The following is a 20,090-nucleotide window of genomic DNA, read 5'->3' as shown; positions in this document are numbered from 1 at the left end:
GAGCTGAAAACTCCAGAAAAGATTGCTGTGAATGGCAGGGAGTGACAGTGGGGCCGCCAAGAAGGGAGATGAATTAAAATCTCTAGAACAAGACGCCTTATCGGGTACTCCACTGAGGTCAGACATCATTACTTCCAGTCCCCAGAACGGCTCATAAGTGTCCATCTACTTCTCTGAAAGATTTCCTGCTCTAGCTGCTTTTCCAACACTTGCCGAACAGGAGCTGGCAGCATGTACCTTGCCAGAATAGTTTGTTGGGGACAGTTTTTTGTGTGGGGTCCTACTCTGGGCCAGGTACAGAACTAGAAAGGCACTCTGTGGATGTCATCTTAATGGCTTTTATGGCAGAAACACCATGGGGCTAGCTATGTGTGAACAGGGCTTTGTGGTAGGAGGTTCATATACTATATTAATAACAGTATTGGGGGAGGGGTAGTGTCAATCTGTTGATAAACCAATTAGAAAGTGCAATTTTCAAGTCATCTCCAACTGGATCTAAGCAAATAAAAACCTAGTTGCTCACTAGCCAAGTATGGATGCTCAAATTTATACATTAGTAGTGCAGCCATTCATAGGCGGGCTTAGGAGCCAGAGAACTAGCTTAAAACCTGCCTGTGTTACTGACCTGCTGTGTGATATTAACCTCTCTGAGGCATGGTGCCACCTCTGAAGAGTGGTGATCACATCACCCATCTCACAGGGTTGTGTAACAATTAGAGGTAACAGGGGGTGAAACACTGTGTTTAAGTGATCAGTACACTGCCAGGTTTGGTAATATTATGATTTTCTACAAAGTACTGTATTCCCAATCCGCTCTAAACTTTGATCAATGACACCACATATGCCATGTTAATTACTATGTAGCCTGTCAACCACTGTACCAATTTTGCCAGGCTGCAGTGCAAATCTAAATATAGGAATCAAGGGAACTACAGGGCTGTATTAACGGCTCAGTGTTCAAATCGAGTCTTCTCCACTGGGGACCTCCCCCCCCCATTCTCCGAGGGGATCTGTCAACTTCTAGAGTCATTTTAGGGTGTGATAACTGGGGGGGAGTGGAGGGTACCACTGGCATCTAATGGGTGGAGACTGGGGATGCTGCTAAAAACATCCTGCAATGAGCAGGACAGCCTCATAACAAAGAACTATCCATCTCGAATGTTAGTGGGGCTGAAGCTGAGAGACTCTGCCCCTAAATGGTGCCTTATGTTGTTTGTGTTAATGGCTGTCATTCGTTGAAACTACTAAGTGGAAGGTTGATTACACATCATTCTGGGGTGCCTGGTTGGTCAGTTAAGCATACAACCTTGGCTCAGGTCATGATCTTCCAGTTTGTGGGTTTGCACCCCACGTCAGGCTCTGTGCTGACAGCTGAGAGCCTGGAGCCTGCTTCGGATTCTGGGCGTTCCCCTTCTCTCTGCCCCTCCCCCGCTCGTGCTCTGTCTCTCTCTCTCAAAGATAAGTGACATTAAAAAAAATTTTTTTAGGGGTGCCTGGGTGACTCAGTCAGTTAAGCATCCGACTTCGGCTCAGGTCATGATCTCACAGTCCATGAGCTCAAGCCCTGCGTCAGGCTCTGTGCTGACAGCTCAGAGCCTGGAACCTGCTTCGGATTCTGTATCTCCCTCTCTCTCTGCCCCTCCCCTGCTCATGCTCTGTCTCTCTCTGTATCAGAAATAAATAAAACATTTAAAAAATTTGTTTTAATTTTTTTTAAATAAATACAAAAATAAACATGGCTTTCTAATTACAAATCGGCCATGCATATTTAAGAAAGGATTCTGTGGTTCCCCTTCTGGGTTAGAAAAACTGCCCCATAAACATAGCCAACATTTATAATTAGGGCAAAATAATATCTTTGAAGCTAAGGAAGAGGAAGAGGCATCTTCTGTTAACATGGATATGTCGTGGGGCGCCTGGGGGGCTCAGTCAGTTACGCATCTGACTTCGGCTCAGGTCATGATCTCATGGCTCGTGAGTTCGAGCCCCGCGTCGGGCTCTTTGCTGACAGCTCAGAGCCAGGAGCCTGCTTCGGATTCTGTGCTTCCCTCTCTCTCTCTGCCCCTCCCCCGCTCATGCTCTGTCTTTCTCCCTCTCTCTCAAAAATAAACATTAAAAAAATTAAACAAAAAAAAAATTTCACTTCCAGCATAGAAGTGTACAATGTCCAGATCGAAGCCACAGTCTGATAGGGACAAATAAAGAGGGGCTGAATGCCTATGGGTCTGTGCCCCAAACTTGGTCTGAATTGTGTTCTTCAATGTTCTGCTCCACCAAAATGAATATTTTTCCAAGTAAATGATCATTGTAAAATATTATTATTTTTTTCTTTCTGGATGTTCCCTTTCTCTGAATCTCAATTGAGCACTGTGAGCACAAGTAAACTGGGACTTTTATTCTTTGTTTGTAATGGTACAAGAGGGCCCTTGTGCTCTTAGAATAGTTATTTCTAGACTCCAATTCCCTTAGGATAGTTTCCTCTCTAAGTGTCCCTTCCACTTTACTTTTTTTTTTCAAGAAGTTAACTTGAAATAAAGCATATCAAAGAATCAAACGGAAAAGAAATGCCTAACATAAAGAACGTGAAGTTTAAACTCTACTGTCGGGGGAGAAATTAAAATGTGAGTGACGTGTGGTAGCTTTGTTGTTTCTTTTGACAACCCAAGCCCAAGTTTATCAAGAATAAGAACTAGGAACCAACATTTAGTAAGTGCGTATCAGAATCAAGACTCTTCTAAATGCTTTTTGTAGATTAGCTCTTGCCATTTTCATATGAATTCTATTGTCTTAGATGCTCTTATTATTATTCCCATTTTCCAGACAAAGAAAGTGAGTCAGAGAGGTCAAATAACTCACTCAAGAGTATGCACTCAATTCAGCTGTCTGGCTCATGATCTGAGTTCCTAATCTCTATATTATAGGGTCTCCACTAATAGCAAAATGATGAACCGCTTTGGTCATGGTCTGGTTCTGCTGGGGTTACCTTTAGACTTTTTCAGCGTGCAAATATAGAAAAGTAATGAATGCCTGGATAGTAAGCGACATCTGAGGGTGCTACAGGTGACTCCTGCCCTGGCTGGGAATTAATTCAACGCTGCCCAGGGCATCTTTCCCACCTAGGAGCTCTCCTGAGATTGCGCCTCTACTCCCGAACTACCCTCCTCTATTCAAGGTCTGACGCAGTCTCCTCTTTCCAGGCTGGGAAGCTCTATGAGCAGAGGTAGGAAACCTCACTCATCTTCATCCACAGCACTTCACTCAGGGCTGGTGACACAGTAGGTATTCAGTAAATGCTAATTCAATCATAAAGTTAGCTTAGGAGCAATCAGATAATCAAGAAATAAGGTTTCCATTCTATTGTAGAATGACTGAGGAGACATGGGTATTCAGTCTAAAGGAGAGAAGCAGGGACGCCTGGGTGGCTTAGTTGGTTCAGTATCCAACTTCGGCCAGGTCATGATCTCTTGTGAGTTCGAGCCCCACGTTGGGCTCTGTGCTGACAGCTCAGAGCCTGGAGCCTGCTTCAGATTCTGTCTCCCTCTCTCTGCCCCTCCCTTGCTCATGCTGTCTCTCTCTCTCTCTCCCTCTCTCTTTCTAATAATAAACATTAAAAAAAATAAAGAAGAGAAGCAAATGGGGGTCTTGAAAACTGTCTTCAAAAGGTTCGTCATGAGGGGGCACCTGGGTGGCTCAGTTGGTAAAGCTTCCAACTTCGGCTCATGTTTGTGGTTTTGAGCCCCACGTCGGGCTTTGTGCTGACAGCTCAGAGCCTGAAGCCTGCTTCTGTTTCTGTGTCTCCCTCTCTCTCTCCCCCCCACCCCCCGCTCAAACTCTGTCTCTTTCTCTCTCTCAAAAATAAACAAATATTAAAAAAAGCACACAATACATTAAAAAAAGAAGAAGGATTGTTCTGAGCACAAGTTCTCCATGAGGCAAACTGGGACCCATGTCTAGAATTCATACAGAAACTCATTGTAACATCTGAATTATAATTATTAAGTATGATGTTATTTTACAGTAGAACTAGACACATTATAGATGCTCAAGGAATATCACCTGAATAAAATACTATCAAAATTACTTGATAGTATAAAAAATTACTTCATAATTTCGATGTTGTTAAGTACAACTTGTTTCCAATGCTGAATGCTACACATACTTTATGAGATGACCATGTGAGGCAGGTACAATTATCAGTCTGATTTTACAGATGGATAAATGTAGGACTTCAGGAAGCTACGTAACACGCAAGATGACAGAGGAAATGGAAGGCTTTGGATAGGAACCCAGATATGAGCACAAATCCCCAAGTCTTAACCATTGTGTTTTCCTGTTTGTCTTGTGAGCTAGTGCATATCCTTCTTTAGAGGCTTTCAAGAAGATGCACGACTGATTCTATGTGTGTATGCGGGGGAAACGGAAGATATATAAGGGAAGGCTAATGCACAGAGTACTCGGTTGGCTCAGATGACTTCAAAGGTCCTCACTATTGGAGAAAAATTTTTTAAATGATTTATAAAAAAAAATCATATTAACTTTATAGTCTTCCTGAGTGCGCCCAGATACCACTCGACACCACTGGCAAAATGACCACCTTCATCAAGCAAAGTTCCTTTGGGCTGATTGGGCCATTGCTAATAATTGCAGCGAGGGCATTGAAAACATTGTAAACATACCCATGTTTCCGAGTATATTTATACATTCCACCGTGCAAGCTCTCCCAAGTGTTTTGCTCATATTCATCCCAGGATTTCGACTGCTGACAAGGGTAGCCCTCCTCACAAGAGGCACAAAGTTGGAAGCAGAAGGGTTCCGACTGATGCCAACTAAGCGCTCCAAGAGGGTGGGGAGACTGTGGCATGGAAACATCTGTCAAGATGGCAAAACATCCAGATCTTTCAAAAACGGGGGCGGGGGGGGGGGGTGAGTTTAAATGGGGAGGAAGTTGACAAAGACTGAGGATCCTAGAAAAGACTTTGGGGTTTCAAGGGGGGTTGTCACCCCTCAGGACTTCAGGTAAGTGAACTGAAAGAAGTGAAACAAGATGGAAAAGAAAAGAAAATGCTACCTATAAAACTTGAGTGTACTATAGTAAACTATTTTGGTGTAAATAAGCAACGGCTATCATATTCCCTGGCCATGGGGATTTATTTATAGGAACCTACGCTCTAAAAAGATTTTGTATTGTGGTAAAAATTCCTATAACATAAAATTTAGCATCTTGCCCATTTTGAAGTGTACAGCCCAGGAACGCTAAGTCTATTCACATCATTGTGAAACAGATCTCGAGGACTTCTTCATCTTACAAATACCAAACTCTGTACCCATCAGAGAAGAACTCCTCTCACATCCCTCTCTCCTATGGAAATTGGCCTTTCAAATATAGGTTATTCAAGAATATGATAGCCCCGTGGCATTGATCTCAGAGGAAACAAAATAAGATTGGACAAGGCATTCCAAAGCCAATTGAAGAGTCTTGTCTCTGACACACCCAAGCTATGGAAATCTGTGCAAGACCAGAGAACCTTTCCTAATCCTAAAAATGAGGGTAATGATACGACCCCAACTTGACTCACAGAATTACTGCAAGGACTAGAGTCACAGAATTAGTACAAGGACTAAATAAGATCTACAGTAAGGCTTTGCTAAGTGGTAACATAAGCCACCACTCTAAGGAGTGAAAAAAAAAAAAAAACCAATACAGGCAAGGCTCCAAATTATAGAGAGAAGGAAATTTAATAAACCACTGCTTTATTAACTAAAATTGAATAGATTTAGATGAAGAAAGGCAACTCAAACGTCAGTCTATCATCTGTGAATAGTAAGGTACCACCTTTTACTTTAAAAGGTGCATTCATTTGTCATGCCAAGGAGAATGCTACTGTAAATAGTATACTCCATAGTATTGCCCCTGGCAGCGGGCACTATGTTGGTCACTAGATGTCCAGGGGAAGCCTGTTGTCCAAGTGACAGTGGACTTGGATGCCAGGGAACGTGGAGCTTTATCATGGGGTTACTGATAAACCCATGAGAAATTCTTAATTTCTGGTGTCAAAGTCACTTATTTGTGATCCTGAGACAATTCCTTGGTTTAGTATTAATAAATTTCTCAATCAGCCACTTGTAGAAATAAACTAAAAGCTCAGGAAAAAAAGGAGAGAACACTGGCAATAACTCAAGATATTCTTTAAAAAAAAAAGTCATCAATACCGTATTTGCCATCTGCAAAGCAGGATCCATCAAGCCCAGGATTTCTTCATTATAACTTGATTCTAGGCTAATGATGTCATCAATTACATCATCCATCTGTAGGAAAAAAAGGGCAATGGAAGAGACAAATATAAGCAAAAACTGTACAAAGCAACCCAAAGAGAGATCCATGATTCTCTTCTTACCCTCAACACTGAATGCTCTTCACTTAGATTTCTAAGTTACCATCCCTTCTTGCCAAACAGGAACATCACTGAAGGTCACTGACACTAACCGGTGATAAGGATGATATCTGTAACCAGTGCTTAGTGAGGGATTACTAGGTGCCAGGCACTGGGCTCAGGGCTTTGGACGGGTTCAATCATTTCCCCCTCACAGTAGCCCCATCAGCGTAGGGGCTATGAGTATATCCATTCTCCAGGTGAGATGAAGGAGAAGCACCTTGCCCAATGAAGAAGAGTTCGAGCCACAACTTGAACCCATTCTCTCAAGCGCTATGCTCAACTGCCACTCCTAGACAGGAAAGCTGGACTGGGAAACCTCATCTTGAAAGACAGCTGCGATTTCCTTTTTTTCTCTAAGGACTATACCCCATAGCCTTTGTAGACCCTCCTTGAAGTAAGAAAACACGGGCGGTCACTCAGACCTTTGCTCTCCTACGGACTGGTGTGGGGGGGGTCACGGTGGCTCTCAGGCTACTGGCGAACCCTGCACTGATCTTTACAGTGACTTATATAAACTAAGCGTCTCCTTGTGCGGCTGCCAATGTGCACGGGGCTCCCCCAGGAGTACACCAGGACGGGGTTATCATTACAGTGGTGGAGCTGACAGTCCCTCTAGATCAATTTTATTCCTCAAGTACCAAAACATCAGTTATGATAATAAACAACAGTGATTACATGTGCCTTGCAGCAGTTGCAAAGACAAGGCTGTGAGAACATTTCGTTGTAAACACCTTATGTATTTGAGCTGGGTATGTGCCTGTGTGTCTGCGAGCATGCACTCAGGCTTGAATCTCAATAATGCTTCGCAAGTACACAGTGAGGTCTCAGAGCTCAGAGGAATGCTCTTCATGTCTTTTTGTCATTTCCAATGAAAGGGGACAGGCCCCAATGTCACAGGGCTTATTGGAATCCTCATTCTCCCGCTTTCTGTAGTAAGGGCAACACCCTCAATTTTTAAAGGCCTCAACAGGCCAATCTGGAAAATGGGGTTAATAATACTCCTTGTCTTATTAGATTCTTGTGAGATCTCAGGATAAAGCATAAAAAGTGGCTCAGAGTGCCATGGATATAGTAAACACCCAAAAAATGAGAGTTATTAAGTGACCTCTGACAACGATAATTTCGGGTTGAATAACGTCCAGCACATTGTTTAGTTTCATTTCTAGATTGACCAGTTAGGTTTGTTTGCTTCTACGGGATGATTTTCTGATTGAGTTGAACAGTCAAATGGGCCAGGGGACTTATGCACAACTTCTCCTTGTAAATTTTTAGGGAAATAAAATTAGTGGGTTTTACTGATAGAATAAATAGAATTTTTATTTTTAATAAAATAGAATAGATAGAATTTTTTAAATCGTTTCTTTTTCTGATTTAAAAAACACTAAAGCAAGTTAATAATTGGAAATACAGAAAAGTAAACAATTTTTCATTGCTTATTCTTCTTTCTCTTATATATCTATACACACACTGTAAAATATATAAATATGTTAATAAATGTTTGTGGTGTTATTTATACATCTATTAAACAGGATGTCACAGAAGAATCTCTAATCACTTGCAAAAAATCCATGAAATATTATTAAATAAATTTCAAATGCATGTTTCATGAGAGTCCATTTTGTAAAACAATATGTAGACCTTTCTCCCTCTCTCTCTCTCTCTCTCTCTCTCTCTCACACACACACACACACACACACAAACACGCATATCTTGGTTTTATTAATAGCCTATTGAAGTTGATATCTTACAAATTTGTGTAACACATTGATGACGGTACCTAAATGAGTACAGCATTTTACATTTTATGTCTCACAATTTATGGATTTCAAGCACTTTTTAATCACTTAAAGCAACTTAGGGAAAATGTATTTTAAGTTTAATTTCATTTAGTTATTTAATCATGCGCCACAATGAGGAAAATGGCCTTGCTCATAGCTTTCTCCATTTAAAAAAAAAAAAAAATCAATGAGGGGAAAAAAACCCTGAAGTCATCAGGAAGGCGTGATGAGCCACAAATATAGATTCTCATTACAAAGTGTTACATCCTTGGGCTGCCGAGTCATTCAGTACCTGCATGCATGACGCTCGTGAATGTGTGTTCATAGTTGGGCATTCGCTTTCCGCCCTGTTTTGCTCTTCAAACTTATAAAATCCCTGTAAAAACACAAGCAAAATCAGCCCATGACTTGGATTTGCAAATGGCTTTTCAATGACATGTTCACACGAGGCTGATGGCGCAGCAACAAGATGAAATAATAAGCTTTCAAACAAAGTAAAAGTGACCAAGAAATAAAATAGTGCACAAAGAACTTCCATCAAATCAGCTTGATAGATGACAAATATGGACAGAGAAAAATAAGACATTTGGTTTGGGCCCAGGAGAAAAAAGACTGAGTCCCTCTAGAAACTAGAATACAGAAACTTCAGAAAAGTCACCTCTGAAATCACATGAACATTTCAGAGTACTGTAAAACTCCATTAAAATGAGGCTTATCATCTCGTAATTTGGAAATAACAGGCATTGAATCACAACTCTCCTCTCAGGTATTTTTATGCTTCAAATTTTGATGCAACAATTAGCTTGAGGTGTGTTTTGAATCTTGTCTCCAATCCAGCCTTTACAAAAGCAGATTTCACGGCAGCGGCAATCTTATTATGAAACGGAATTTATCTAGCAATTAAACCTTTGCTTCTCTGTTAAATTCTCATGTGCTACATTATTCAAATCCATCCACGCACATTCTGTGCTTTTTTTTTTTTTTTTCCTCTTCAACTCAGGGAGAAATAAAAATACTATTCCAGGCATTCACAACAAGCGGAACTTCTAAACCGCCTGTCCCACACCTTTTCTATTTTTGTTTTTCCTTCTCCACCTTGCCTTCTCCTCTCTCTGCATTTTCACTGCTTTGTAAATGGAAAGGCATTGAAGAGAAGAGAGCGCTCGGCTAACGGAGCCGAAACAGGGTGGGAGAGAAAGTGTCCTCACCTCCACGTCCCACTCGGGAGCGGCCAGGTGTCCCGTCCTGAGCCATAACCCAATAACCCGGTGATGGTGAGAAAGAAGCCGGAGAGCGGCAGCCACGTAGCAGAAACTGGGACAAAGGCCAGTGCGTGTGGCCCCACAGACAGACTAGAGAGTCCACAGTCAAGTGTGGGAATAATATCCAACAGACATTCATTTAGTGTAAGAAGACAGGAGAGGGGAGGAGACATGAATTACCTCTTTTTCACAGTTGGAGTTAAGTGTGAGCATAGCCATGGGGCTGTTGGGTGCGCTGCTCCCCGGCACTGGTGGCATGACATGATCGCCAGGCTGGTTTGGACATGGCAAGCTCAGGACTTGGTTGGCATGTTTATTTGCTAAAGTGGTAGAAAGGTACTGCTTTACCTGCTGCCTTTGGGCTTGCTGTATGTGGTACTTGGTGGGGTTTTCGAGGTGGGTCTGCACCTGAACATAGCCACGGAGGGAAGAGAAGACAGCGCCGTTATTCGTGAGTTTCGGTCGGCTCTTTTCTCAGGCACAAACATGAGACTGGCCAGTCCACCAACAGAATAAATTATTAAGCCCCTGTTTATGTACCAGGCACTGTGCTAATGGATTTTGATATTACTGAAGTTTAAAGTCTAACTCTCAGGATTTGGGGTAATACTTTGCCCTGTTTTATTTCCCTGCTAATTAGCTGCACATCTCTTGGAAACCTTGTGCCCTTCTGCTCATGTCTAAGAATTTAAAATTTGCAACCATCTGTAGGGCAAAACTTTTCCCAACACAACTGGAAGGGCTTACTGAAATCAAAACAATCCAGAAAAAGGAGCATCACAATTTATTTTACTTTCCTTGGCAAAGAGAACAGCTTTCTGTTTAAAAACAACAAAAACCTCCTTAAGAACCAGCTGTAAAACGGTTGTAGAAAATAAACAGAAACATTCTGATGATTAAATCAACTAGTTGTAGATTAATTCCTCCCACTTTCATTTGGACATGATTATTCAACATTTTAATTAAGATCTTGAACTCAACATTAAGCAGTTTCTTTCAAACACCTCACACTTACATGTATGTGTTTTTAAAGGCATGGCTATTAAGGCACCAGGATATTTTTTCTCCTTTCTTATAAACAATACAGGATTAAAAATGGCTTAAAAAAAATCAGTGATAGTCAATTTAAAGTTACTTTTTCCTTGAGAAATACAATTTGATCTTATGAGCTCCGAACAGGAGCTGATGGAGAGAGCACAGCCAGGCACTAGGGGGAAAAAAAAAACCCTACTAATATTTACTTTGTTCAAAACCACATTGAATTACTTCTTATAGTAACAAGCAGTAAATAGCATTAAACTAGCAGACTTGCACTTACTGGAAAGAGTACAATAAAATGAAAAGGTGAATTACTCAATTTATTGCACTGCATTTCAGACACTAAATATGAATAAGAGTAAAGCTCACCTGATAGTGATTATATTCTAGCATTTCCAGCATAACAACACTTTAGGTGGCCCCAATCCAACGAGAAACGGTAGGCTATTCACTCCCTCTACTTTCTGTAATGCCGATTCGAAGACTGACTGGCATAGAGAAGGCACTATAAACAAGGTATCCCGAGACACCACCGGAAACTTTATCACAGCAGCCCTGCTTATAATAACCTAAGCTAATTAGTTATGCGTGTAAAAAAAAAAAAACCCATTCGCACAAGGGGCTTTTTTTTTTTCTTTTCTTTTCTTTTTTTTTTTTTTTTTTTGAAAGCTCAACGAGCTTGGTCTTCAATATTTATATCAATTTTTCCCCCTGGCTTGACGTCATGCTTTTTTCATAACTATAAAAGAACCTTTTTAAGTGATGAGCTATCAAAGTCAAACTCACTGTCAGATCAAGGCCGATTCACTATTCATCTTTAGTTCCAGTAGTATTAATAGACAATGGTATTTCTCTTTCAGCAATAGGTTAAGAGCTAGATGCCCCCTTTGGAGAAGACACTGCCTAAAAGCTACTATTACACACGAGACTTTCTAATGGCCACATAACTCTCTAACTGGCAACTGCAGGAAGAGCGTCTCTGGAGGAGTCTCTGTGCTGCACTTTCAAGTTCAATGGCCTCATCCTATATCCTAGTCTCAGTGTGCATCTTATTCTTAGTTGCATGGATATGTAACTCTCCTACTGACTTTAAAATCAGGAAGAAGGGAAACTACCCTAAGCAGAACAGGAAAAACATACACACACACGGGGCTGGATGTATATTTACGTGAAGAGTAAGAAATAAACGTCTCCCCAATTTCACCAAGGTGGGAAGCATGAAAGTGTTTAGCAAAACTCTTATTATAACTCTTAGGGATAGAGAAGAGTAAGAGTTATCATATACATGACCGATGTACTTATATCTTTACTCATTTATTTGCTCCATTATTTACTGTTAGTATGTGCTAAACACCGTGTGAGACACGGAATATACGTTGCGAACAAATAGATCTGACTACCAGCTTCATGAAGCTTGTAGTCTGGGGTGAGACAAAAGAAGAAAAAGGCAAAGAAATAAATACCTAAAAACTGTGATAAATGGTTAATATTAACTGCTGAAATGGGGAGATATTTAAAGCATAAAAATTTGAAATTCAGTAATGCTGTCCAAATGCCCAGGAAAATGGAAGTTCTTTACGTTGACAATCTCAGAGAGTTTTCAAATGACTGATCTAACATGCACACAGAGGTTCACAGAGACATTTTAAGTTTATGAAAGGGTCCAGACACGATAATGATGAGGACAACAGACATTACTAAAATAAACATAAAATGAGGGCAATGCGTGTAATGTGCTTATTTCACTATTACACTTAGACAAAGAAAGGGCTACACATTTAAAAATAAATGTTAATTCACTGGCAGATCCTTATTCTTTAATGAATTAGAATTTTATGCTTTAGTGAGAAAGGAAGCGACCTGCTCTCTATTCAGCATTGCCAGTAAGCTCTTTCCTAATACCCAGGTTGAGGTGATCGGAGTTGAATGTACTCTGTCCCTTCACGGTCAGCGTCATTTTAGTTTCCAAATAAGTTGAGAACAGACTAGCTATACACACTATGCAGGAAGCAGAACATCTCCAACTGTCTCCAAACACTGGAAACAGGTAACATAAATGAGGAACATGAGCTCTAGGGTTAATAGGGAGTAGTGAGGTCTGTGCCTAACTGGAACACACACGTCTCATCTAAAAGAAATGGCTGACATGAAACGTGGTTGACGGTGGCCACATGGGTACATCAATCCAGTCGAGATCTTCCAATTCTGAGATGTAGCTAGGCAATGTAAACTTCTTTTTGAAGTTAAATCTCCCAGGTTAAAAAAATGACATCCAGTTGTTTGACTTTCACACTGCATAAGACAAGTTAAACACATGTGTGGGCTGGACTCAGTCCAGAAGCCACTAGAATGTGGTCTCTGCCTCACACCACCCTTAAGGATAATCTTCCTATCTACATTCCCTGGGGGTGGCCTAGGTTCTGAGGACAAGTTACTGTCGAAATCCAGGCATTTACTTTGCTTCCCTGAGAGACAGCATGCCGAGCAGCACAGTTAAGAATTCGAAACCTGCATTCGAATTGTGGCTTTGCAACTTAACTGTTTAGATGACCCTCTGCAAGTCATGAACATTTCCAGGCTCTCATCTCCCCACGTGCTCAATAGGGATGAGAACAGAGCCTGCATGATAGAGGTATTTCCGCATTAAATGAACACACGTCTGACGGGCTTAGAAACATAGCTGAAACATTGCAGTTTTCAAACGTTTTTTGTCTTAAGACTGTTTCAAACCGTTCTAATCGGGAGTATTTATGTGAGTCCTAGCTATCGGTGCTTACCATATTAGGAATTAAAGCAAAAAAATCTTAAAACGCAAGATGACAAGCTGCCGTACATTCCACTGGTCTTCAGAACAATGACATTTTAACACACACGAAGCTTTTGTAAAACTCTTCTGTAAAATCGCAAGAGGGGCATGAAAAAAAGGAAAATAATCTAGTATTATGAAGACAGTAGTTGTGACCTGGCAAAATCACTACAAGGGTCCTGGAGTCCCCCAGGGCTCTCTGATCAACTTTGAGACCTGCTGATCTAGAACACAGGTTCACGAGTACCTGAACCCTCGAACCTTCTCACAGCAATATTATGAGGCTCTAAGGTCCTGTGACAATTTTAAAAGCCATATAAACAAAACCATCCTAAATCATAGCTCCTCAGACTTCCCTTTTGTTAATTTTTCAATAGCTAATCAAGCAAGCATACAAATGAAAACATATATGCAGCAGTAAACATCTGTATGACTGCCTGATAATTTTTGCACGCTGGTGACCTTCAGACTAACCCTCCCCAAGTTAATGAATTTGGAGAGTCAAGTTAGGTATTGCTGAGCATTTGAAGCACAGACCACAGAATAAAGCTAGAATACTTCATACTCTCTCAAAAGATACTCTTTTGTCGATATAAGGGATGTTTCATATAAATAAAGGATGTTAGCTATCACGTTAAAGTGCAAAACTCCAAAGGCTTTGAAATTCTTCTTCCTTGTTACTGCTACACTCTTTTTGTGCTTCTTCTGTTCTTCCTTCAGATCCTGCATTGATACCAAGAGAGGTGGAATGGATCACCTTCTAACTGTCACACTTTTGCTGTGCCACTTCCTAGGTGACAATGACAGGTTATTTTCCACCAGTTTCATTTGAAAAAGATCGTGGAGCACATCAGTGTGAGATGGTACCTAGAGAAAACTACCATCTTGACCGACAAAAGAATTCACTGGAGGGAAAGAAACAATTCCCACTGGTCTTCTATTCCCTCTATGATTTGTAAACCAGAATGTAAATAATCAAGTTGAGGGAAGATTCCTGCAATCCTTTTAGTTCATAATCTTTTTTTTTTTTTTCAACACGTGCAGATTCAACACACACTTTTTCAACACAAAGTGCAGATTTCTTATTTTATGTTTAGGGAGAAAATGTGCCCTGCTGCTTAGCAAGTTTAAGGAACAGTAAAGGGATTGTAACTCCATCAACTGCTATCCACTACAGCCTCCAAACCACCATTCTTTTACACTGGTTTTTAAAATGACAATTTATAGAGACGGTCAACTAAGCAGTCACCATCCCTGATAAACATGGCAGAACTGACAAAGCTAGCTTTCTTAAATGACTTGGGAGAAGACTTGTCTAGGGTCACATTTGAAAGGCACACGGTTCTTTTCAGTCCCACAATTATACGAATTGTGCCAATTATGCCACGAAAGAGGACTCAAGCCCAAAATACACTTTCTCCAACAGTCATCTATTCTGTACAGTCTGTACAAGGGGATTCTTCACAGAAAATAAACATGAGGATATGAATCCTGACCTAAGAGAGAAAAGAATCAAAATGAGATGCAAACAAGAAGCAAAAACAAAGGCGGCTTCCGTAAAGGAGACAGACAAGGGACTAAGGCTGACGAGCCCAAGCCCCTTTCCCTAGCCCAGGAGTCTGCCCACCAGGCCGGCTGGGTCTGCTCCTTATTCTGGTCTGGCCTGTCAACTAAGAACACATTTTACGTTTTTCAATGGTTGGAAAAGAAGCAGAAGAAGAAGATTTCATGATACATGAAAATGATATGAAATCCAAATTTCAGTGTCCATAAATAAAGTTTTCTTGGCACACAGCCATGCCCATTCATTTGCATATTGCCCATGGCTGCTTTCACACCGCAGTGGCAGAGATGAGTAGTCACAACAGAGCCTGCCTGGCCCCCAAACCCTAAAATACCTACTCTCTGGATTTTTACGGAAAATGCCAACCTCTGCTCTGTTAAGAAAGTTTCATCTAACTGGAATTCAGCTTTTCTGATGAAATACAAGTTTTAAGAAGGAAAGAACGAGGGGACTTTTGAAATATAGTATATGTATATACAATTTTGCGGTGGTTTCTCCAAATATCGTCTAAACTGGACAAGCAGCCGGGAAGGAACACCGGGTGCACTCAATGATTCCCCATTTTAAAGACAGACAGAAACTCTGAAAAGAAGGTTGTAAGACCTGCCAAGGCTGGACATTCAACCAAGGTCTTCCGCATTCTGTCGCCAGTGGCAAACCATACAAACACCCTTGGCTGTTGATGAATTTTAATCTAGGGCTTTAACTGAGCTAACAGGGGAAGATAAAACAATGTAAACCCACACGCACTCACATACTCTGTGTGTACACGCTCAAATATGTACGAATTTATATCCAGTTTCTCTGGCCTCTATACGTTCACACCACTTCCCATCACATCACTTTGCAGGATCTAGGCTTCTGAATTCAGAGAAATGAGTTAGAACTGTGTACAAAAGGTTGGGGTGCCTGGGTGGCCCAGTCGGTTAAGCGTCTAACTTCGGCTCAGGTCGTGATCTCACAGTTTGTGGATTCACGCCCCGCGTCGGGCTCTGTGCTGACAGCTCAGAGCCTGGAGCCCGCTTCGGATTCTGTGTCTCCCTCTCTCTCTGCCCTTCCCCGCTCACACTCTGTCTCTCTCTCCTTCAAAAATAAATACACATAAAAAAAAAGTTTTTAAAGAAATGTGTACAAAAGGAGAGGACAGCAAATCTATTTTTCTAAAATGTTGATGTTTTAATAGAATAAAGTAGACCAACTTTACCAAAAATGCCTAACAGGTCTTCCTCCCTTAGCTGATGACCTATAAAACAGTATGCTTATTATAAACCACAAGGTAGGCATGCTTTGGGGTTAGGACAAACAATATTTAGTAGCCCCAGGGGAAAAAATAGAGTATTTATAAGTAAACTCCTACTATATACATTGTTTTTTCTTCCCTCCCAGACTAAAACATGCCAAAGGTCTGAGTATAAAAAGAACGTCAAGTTTTTATCTCAGCCAAATAGAAATATGAGATTTAAGACTGGTAGCCAACTATCTGCAGAGTATTTATAATCCCAAAATAAAAACACAACTTTTAGAATCAAAGTCCTATGAGAGAAGCAGCAAAGCCCAATAAACTTAATCTATTACTCACCTTCATACAAAACTATGCATTTACAGGTCCTGTACTATAAAGATTGTATCAGCCATTATGCATGGATATGTCATACTAAATACCAAATTTTAAAACGTATACTGAACAGAATTAACATTCATTCACTCAAAAATCTCTACCCTGTAACCAGACACTGTGCATTTTATATTCACTCCAAGCTGAGGCCATTTAAAAATAAAACTAAGAAGTCACTTGCATAACCACATTAAATATTCTTGAAAGCCTCTTCATGCAATCTTTATAAAAAAAAAATCAGGGCGCCTGGGTGGCTCAGTCAGTTGAGCGTCCGACTTCAGCTCAGGGTCATGATCTCACAGCTCGTGAGTTCAAGCCCCACGTTGGGCTCTGTACTGACAGCTTGGAGCCTGGAGCCTGCTTCCGATTCTGTCTCCTTCTCTCTCTGACCCTAACCCACTTGCATTCCGTCTCTGTCTCTCTCAAAAATAAACATTAAAAAAAATTTTTTTAAAGATTTAAAAAACAATAAGAAAAAAAAATAAAAATCATATGATGGCAACTGATTGAATACAGAAACAACTACAGAAGAAACCTTATGTTGATAGTTTTAACCTTTTATTTTGGGTCATTGCTGTCTGAGACTATACCCAATTGCCTTTGTGCTGTATACAGAAAGAACTAAATATAGGTTTGAGTGCAAACCTTAACGTGTACATAAATCACCCGGGATCTTGTTAAATGCAGTGTGACTCTGTAGGTCTGGGGTGGGACCCAAGATCCTGCATTTATAATAAGCTCCCAGGGGATGCCCACCCTACTGGTCCACGGACTATGCTACATACACCTGGAGTGCAAGGCTGTGATACGTGCTCACCAGGACTTCTGCTCCCAGGAAAGTTACATGTTCATGATTCATTCAATACATATTGCTTGAGTACCAACCAGATCCCAGACAACTGCCCTACTCTTACACAGGCTGTTCAGGGGAGGTTCTGGAGAGAAGGCGACAGTTAAGCACAGGCCTGAAGTTGGGGAGGAGATGAACGAGGCAGATTGGTGGGAAGAACATCCCACCAAAGTGCAAAAGTCCTCAGGTATGAACAAGCCGGGCCTGCTCAAGGAACAGCAAGAGGCTCTTAATATACCTACTTCACTTGGCTTCTAATCTACCACCTGCATCTGGTTTTCCTCTTACCTCTTTTCTTTTAAATGTTCATTTTTGAGAGAGAGAGAGAGAGAGAGAGCGAGCATGCACAAGTGGGGGAGGAGCAGAGACAGAGGGAGACAGAGGATCCCAAGTTGGCTGTGTGCTGACAGCAGAGAGTCTGACGCAGGGCTCAACTCACAAACCCTGAGCCCAAGTTGGATGTTTAACTGAGCCACCCAGGCACCCCTCCTCTTACCTCTTGTAATATTTCTTTTTAGTCTCCTTGGCCGGTTCTGTCTTCTCCTAAGCATCAGAGTGTCTCAATGCTCAGAGCTTGATTTTCTCTATGGAAATGCACAGCCCTGGTGATCTATATCAGTCTCCAGGTGTCCCTGAACTCCAGATTCACCTCCACCTGCCTACCCCACAGCCCCATCCAGAAGACTGAAGACATCTCAAACCTCACATGGTCATCATCCCCTCCAAACCAGCTCCTCCACCTTAGTAGATGGCAACTCTATCCTTCTAGAGTTGAAAACTCTATCCTTTAGGTTGAAACATAGGAAATTACCTTTTTGTCCCCTGTAGATCAAAAAAGTGGCCTTCATATGGTTCAATCTAGTTGTTCATTCAAAAACCTTGGTCATCTTTGACCCTGTTCTTCACACCCTCTATCCAATCTATAAAGAAGTACTGGCTCCCAGGGCACCTGGGTGGCTCAGTCAGTTAAGCATGTGACTCTTGGTGTGGGCTCAGGTCCTGATCCCACAGTTCATGGGTTCAAGCCCCGCATCAGGCTCTGCACTGACAGTGCAGAGCCTGCTTGGGATTCTCTCTGTGCCCCTACCCCGCTCTATCATACACTCTCTTTCTCTCTAAATAAATAAATAAATAAATAAATAAATAAATAAACAAACAAACAAACGAACTTAAAAAAAAAAAAAAAGAAGCATTGGCTCCTTTCTCAGAATATATCCAGAATTTAATTGATTTTCACCGTGTGTATTGTTACCATCTGATCCACGCCATCATCATTTCTCACTTGGAGTAGTGAGAGTCTCTTCTGGCTTCTGTCTATGCCCTCTTTTAGTCTATGTTGAAGACACTGATTAGAGTGGTCCTTGTAAAATATGTCAGATCATGTCACTACCCTGGGGGTGGGGGGAAACAACTCTGGAATGGCTCCCTATTTATCTCTTGAGGGGAAAAAAATGTTCTTACAATGGCCTACAAGTCCTTAACCAGTGTCATTCATTGTACTTGTTAGAAATTCAGTCTTGGGTCCCACCCCACACCTAATGAGTGTGACTCTTTCAGTGGGGACCAGAAATCCATGTTTTAACAAGCTAACCAGGCAGATTCTTATGCACGTCAAAGTCTGAAGATCTCTGCCCACTCCACCCTGGAATCATGACCTGTCTGCTCTTGTCTCCCACAACCATCCTAAGCGTTTATTTAAATTCTCAACCCATACCCTGCCAGTGCTCCTGACCCCCGTACCCAGCTCTACTTTGTGCAGAACATGGCCTGGCACACAGTAGGGACTCAACAAGTATCTGGTCAATCGGTGAATGAATGGAGCCCATGGACGTTGGGGGGAAGAGGTGCTAAGGGCAAGGAGTCAGATTGTGTAGGGCACCGTAGTATCTGGAGGCTAGGATTCTGACAGCCTCCAGAAATGTCCTGAGGAAATGGAGAAGTGACAAGTGCTGGCTCTTCCTAATTCAGAAAGCTCTGGAGGAACTATGTCTCCAGGCCAGCATGTGATTCAGAGTCTGCCTCCCTACTCTGAGAGATAAAGTTAAAGCTCCCTTTTCTGTTCAGCATCTTCCCTGAGACTGCCAATTCTTATAGCTCTCATCTATGAGGCCTGGGGTCCTGAGAGTCTAGGAGAAATGGCCATGAGCCTGGATACCTGCCTCCATGTCTAAACTATAGACCCCACAATGAGTCACCATGAAAACAGAGGTCCCCAAACAGGTCACCCATGGGCACAGTCCACAGGTATGGCAAACCATTCTGTGCAGTCGGTTAATTAAAAGTTAGGAATTTTCAACCAAGTTTTGGATCTCTAGTTTCTCTGGATCAATCAGGAGATCTAGCGATGCTAAAGCACACGGGCCAGCACTGGACAGAGTTGAGTGGCAGCTTCCCTCTTGGGATGAGCTACGGGCTCTTCATTTGGCCACCATTCCACCACTCCTTGTACCCACACTGATGTGTGGCCTGCTCCACTCACTCATCTACCTGACTTCTGAAGGCACATGAACTGTGAGCCCTTTAAACACTTCACATTCCTGGGCGTTGTTCCAAATCAGATGGAATGGGTGGCATACGTGTGCTTACAGAGCCACATTAAATGAACAATTTTAAATGATGTGGGAGAGAATAAAAAGTCAATTGGTATAACCTTAATACATAAAATAAAATGATGTAAACTTTTAAAAGGTACATGCACATCCATCCAGTAATTAAACAATCAAGCACTTTTCTACAGAAATCA

General features: G+C 41.6%; 1 protein-coding gene across 6 annotated transcripts in view; it reads right to left on the bottom strand.

Moving 5' to 3' along the window:
* Positions 1–20,090, bottom strand: part of MITF (melanocyte inducing transcription factor) — a 220,648-nt gene that overhangs the window by 21,517 nt on the left and 179,041 nt on the right. For 4 of the 6 annotated variants that reach the window (XM_042929959.1, XM_042929960.1, XM_042929961.1 and 1 more), the window contains exons 3-5: positions 9,655–9,882; positions 8,505–8,588; positions 6,211–6,306 (exon numbers count right to left, since the gene is read on the bottom strand). In XM_042929959.1, coding sequence (XP_042785893.1) covers positions 6,211–6,306; positions 8,505–8,588; positions 9,655–9,882 — 408 coding nt within the window. Of the gene's footprint in view, positions 1–6,210; positions 6,307–8,504; positions 8,589–9,654; positions 9,883–10,881; positions 12,287–20,090 lie in introns of those variants that run through there. The other 2 variants (XM_042929963.1, XM_042929964.1) reach the window with 1 other exon arrangement.

This window comes from Panthera leo, chromosome A2 (genome assembly GCF_018350215.1).
Source record: "Panthera leo isolate Ple1 chromosome A2, P.leo_Ple1_pat1.1, whole genome shotgun sequence".
Classification (NCBI taxonomy): Eukaryota; Metazoa; Chordata; class Mammalia; order Carnivora; family Felidae; genus Panthera; species Panthera leo.
The sequence above is the reverse complement of the archived record's forward strand: the minus strand, read 5'-3'. Positions and strand labels throughout refer to the sequence as shown.